General features: G+C 41.1%; 1 protein-coding gene across 1 annotated transcript; it reads left to right on the top strand.

The window, feature by feature from the left end:
* The first annotated feature begins 1,653 nt into the window (after window positions 1-1,653).
* IL17A (interleukin 17A) lies at window positions 1,654-3,423 on the top strand. The gene is made up of 3 exons (XM_010173453.1): window positions 1,654-1,681; window positions 2,203-2,447; window positions 3,165-3,423. The coding sequence occupies exons 1-3, from the start codon at window positions 1,655-1,657 to the stop codon at window positions 3,400-3,402; spliced, it is 510 nt and encodes a 169-aa protein (XP_010171755.1). The 5' UTR covers window position 1,654; the 3' UTR covers window positions 3,403-3,423.
* The last annotated feature ends 672 nt before the right edge of the window (window positions 3,424-4,095 follow it).

The raw sequence follows: 4,095 nt of genomic DNA, 5'->3' as shown, positions 1-4,095 counted from the left end.
ACCCAAACCGTTCTATGATTCTATGATATTGAATGATGCCACAGAAGCACCCTGTCCCAGAGCATCCCATACGTCCCAATGACCAAAATACTTACTGGAGAGCTGTTGATATAAATCCCTGAAAGCAGAGGAGAGGAACAGTGACATCCCTGCTTGCAGGTGAGATCTATTCCAGGGTGAAGTCTACAGCTTTTAATGAGCATTCAGGGCTCATTAAGACATTTGCTTAAGAAGAAACAAAAAACAAGGCAGCTGCTGTCAGTCAAAGCAACAACAATGACCCAAAGTCAAAAGAGGACACAGTCTTGAAGCAGCCCAACCTCTCCAAGTCTACAACCCCCTTACAATATCTTAGTGAAAATATAGAAAAATACCCCTAAAAGGGAGAAAGGGATCCTGACTGTCATCATGTCAAATGGAATCTGTCCACTTCAACACATGGGTTTAAATATCACATGTTAAATACTAACATGGCAGGATACGCTACAGCTGCAGTATATTGGTCTTAAAAGGATGGAGAGACAGTAGGGTGGGCTTGGAAGCCACATGGGATCATTGCTCACTATCACCCAGGACACAGGGCTGGGATACAGGCAGTTGTAATGCCTTGGGGCTACATGATGCAAGGTATTTTAGCTCCCAATATTTGCAAGTGTAGCACGCTTTCACCTGTGTACCATGGAGGAGGCGCTGGAAGTTCCTTCCAGTTTTCCTGGTTACAAGAGGAGTCATTTTGCATCTCACAGCCTTCATAAGGTTTCTCTCAAACCCCTCTGTCCTCTCCCTAACTTCAGAATGGAAGTTTTAACTATATCTATCACATTTCCCAGACCCCTTTCCTTAGGATCACAGCCCTGTCTCATACCACAAGAGCCTGAAGTGAAATGAAAAGGTGACGAGCTCAGAATCAATGTTCACATGGCTTTGGGTTTTTTTTTCCCTAGATGGAGAATGACTGAATTTGGGAATTCTATCACAAAGCATTCTGGTCAAAATTGACATATGACACCTGAGGTGTGGACATGAATAAAAACAGTGCGATCCAGACTAGGAAATTTGAGGAAAAAATAGGAGCTTGAGAAGGAACCTGAATCTCCAGACACCAAGGCACATGACAGCACATGGCAAGCATGGAGAGCAATTGGATGGGGGTCGGCTGCCCAGTATTTGCCCAATTTGGGATGAAAAGACATCAGCCTGACCTAGGAGCAGTGACATTAGTGGTTTTGATACCTACAGCAAGACGGTGAAGCACATCAACTTATGTTTGATCAGTCCCAATTCAAAATTGCGCACTTTGTGCCTGTTTACTGCCGTGCGTGCCAGTTTTTTGGTGGTTTTCTAATACCATCACTGAGTTTTGTTACTACTTGAGTGACATGGCTAAAGTAATGACATCATCTACAGATCTAAGAAAGAGTGAGCCCATATCCTGTCTTCCACCTGTGTTAATGGAATATTTATATATATATACACTTTTTAACTTGAGTTATGGTCAGAAACCACAGTTAAGGTTGGGAAAAAAACACCTACTCCACATTAACTAGGACAGCACAGGAGCTCTTATAAAAAGTCCAGCAGCAAATGTGCCCAGACACCTTCAGTTCAACAGAGCCCAGCACAAGCATCAGCTGCAGTAAGAGAAGGAAGGAAGATGTCTCCAATTCTTCGTGCTTCTCTGGTAAGAACTTGCTTTGTGTTTTTTATTCCTCCCAATTTAACAGAGACATATTTAAATTCTAAAGTCAGGAATGGAGATCTGCACCCACTTTTAAAATTTTTGTTTAGATCATTAATAATTAGTAATAACTCAAATGGGAGACAGCTGAATAGCATCATCGTAGGGCAGCAATTAGCGAAGAGAGCTACTGCAACATACTCGGAGTCAAGAAATACATTGAAAACTCAACCTTAGAGAGTATCTTTTCTGCTATCTCCTGTGTTATTTTCTGTAATTAAATATATTTTCACCAAATGAAAACCGAGTGTATAGCATACCTATCAGTACTGTAAGAATTAGTTTATGAAAACAAGAGAGGATGTGATATATGGCACATTTTTCCATAATTGTTTCAACCTACAGTATAGTCTTTAACTACCAGCTAGGCTGACTGTGGATGAATTTCTCAGCTCCACAGAAGAGTTTTTAGGCATGTTGCATTACAGTAGCTGTACCTACATTGTGTCCTAAATTGTCTTCAGTTCAGATCACTGCTCTTAATGCTGCTGGCCATGCTGTCAGCCAGCAGTTCTGCCTACGGGAAGGTGATAAAGCCTGGACTCAAGCCAGAGAGCCTCTTCAAGCAAGCATATGCTGGATGCCTGACCCAAAAAGATTCAAAATTCCCTCAAACTGTGAGAGTCAACGTAAGCATCACCAACATGAACCAGGACACCAAAACGACTCTTGATATCAGCAAACGGTCTCTGGCTCCATGGGATTACAGGTATGATCTCTGTCCCTACACTGGCTGCCCTGGTCAAGAACAATGCTGGGGTTGTGACCACATCTTTATTATCAGCACTTCACTGTTGAGAGATTTTGGATATATGAGTGTATCCACAGTCCATACAATCCTCTTTGAAAGATAACCAATACAGAAAGGAGCGCAGAGCAAAAACATGGTCTAGGCTAACATACAGAAGGCAAAGCAAATTACTTTTGTAATTTAATTAATTTATTTGTATACTGGGGCAAGCTTTATCATGAAAAGCATTCTTTACTTGAGAGGTCATCAAAAAGACCTCGGAGGGCTAACATTGCACCAAATTCAATGGCAGTTTAATAACATCAACACTAGGCCCTAAGAATATTTCATACTTTGGAGGGCAGCTGAAGGTCTTTGGGTCCATTAGTCAGTCTGACATGTTGGGAAGCTCAAATAATTTCTCATTGGTCTTTCAAAGTCAGTGCCTATTTGAAGCAAGTCCTTTGCAAAGGCAGTTGCATGCAGTCCTGGCATGCTTGTCTTACACATAAAACCTGAAGTATTTACTTACTTACACTTTATTTCTTATAGTGAAGGGTCTACTGCCCCTTCACAGGCAATCTCCTAGGAGGTACAGGTTCCCAAGCTGGAAGCCCATAGTGATCCCAACTATCATGCCTCTAGAGATGCTGTAGTATTTCCATTTCAAATATTTCCTTTCATGTCAACTGACAGGATCGATGAGGACCACAACCGTTTCCCCCAAGTGATTGCTGATGCCAAGTGCAGCCACTCCAGGTGTGTGAATGTGGATGGGCAGCTGGACCACAGCGTCAACTCCGTCCCCATCAAACAGGAGATCCTCGTCCTCCGGAGGGAGCAGAAAGGCTGTCAACAATCATACCGGTTGGAGAAGAAAATAATCACCGTGGGCTGCACCTGTGTCACTCCCTTGATCCGTCACCAGGTTTAAAGGGAACCAGAAGTGTAAGAGTAGGGAGCCATGGATGACAATTTCCTTGCTTAACAGCAGTGAAATGAAGGGGCCTGATTCAGTCTCTGCAAAACTGAATCAAGCCATAATGATTAGCTAGAATCTATCAGAATATATTAAAAATGAAGAAGTCTCAGCTTTTTTTAAAAAAAAATATTTTCCCCCAAAATCTTGAACTCTATGAATTCAGAATCCAAACACCTTCATGTGCCAGGCTGAAAAAGTAATGGGAACTCTTTACACATCTTTAGTTTACATTTTGAAATGTCTATTTATGTAATTCTATTTATGCTGGTGGAAAACTTAGTAATAATGTATCTGCTTATTTATCTTTGTGTAATAAAAAATAGTAAATAACTCTATGGTATTCTCCTTTCTTTCTAAAGAAGCCTTTTTGATAAGACAAGAAATCACTCAATTCGATTGTAACCATATAAGAGATTTGCATAATGCTAAAACCTCAAATTCTCATGACAACAGCTCTGCTGCAGTAGAACATAAAGCTCATAGAAAAGTTAGGGCTTGAATAATTTCCATCAATTTACTGATAGAGAAACTAAGATATTTGGAAGAAAATTATTTACCAAGTGATGACCAATAGATTCACATTAAAGACAGACTAGTAAAAAGGCCCCACCTGGAATACTGCATCCAGTTCTGGAGCCCCCATCA

Source organism: Antrostomus carolinensis, unplaced genomic scaffold (genome assembly GCF_000700745.2).
Source record: "Antrostomus carolinensis isolate BGI_N321 unplaced genomic scaffold, ASM70074v2 scaffold9638, whole genome shotgun sequence".
Lineage (NCBI taxonomy): Eukaryota > Metazoa > Chordata > Aves > Caprimulgiformes > Caprimulgidae > Antrostomus > Antrostomus carolinensis.
This window is presented reverse-complemented; position numbering and strand designations above follow the sequence as displayed.

Bases quoted from the DNA above. Each gene is read 5' to 3' on its own strand.
- IL17A (XM_010173453.1), top strand. From the start codon at position 1,655: ATGTCTCCAATTCTTCGTGCTTCTCTG. The intron at 1,682-2,202 runs GTAAGAACTTGC...AATTGTCTTCAG, and splicing joins CAATTCTTCGTGCTTCTCTG to TTCAGATCACTGCTCTTAAT. The intron at 2,448-3,164 runs GTATGATCTCTG...GTCAACTGACAG, and splicing joins CTGGCTCCATGGGATTACAG to GATCGATGAGGACCACAACC.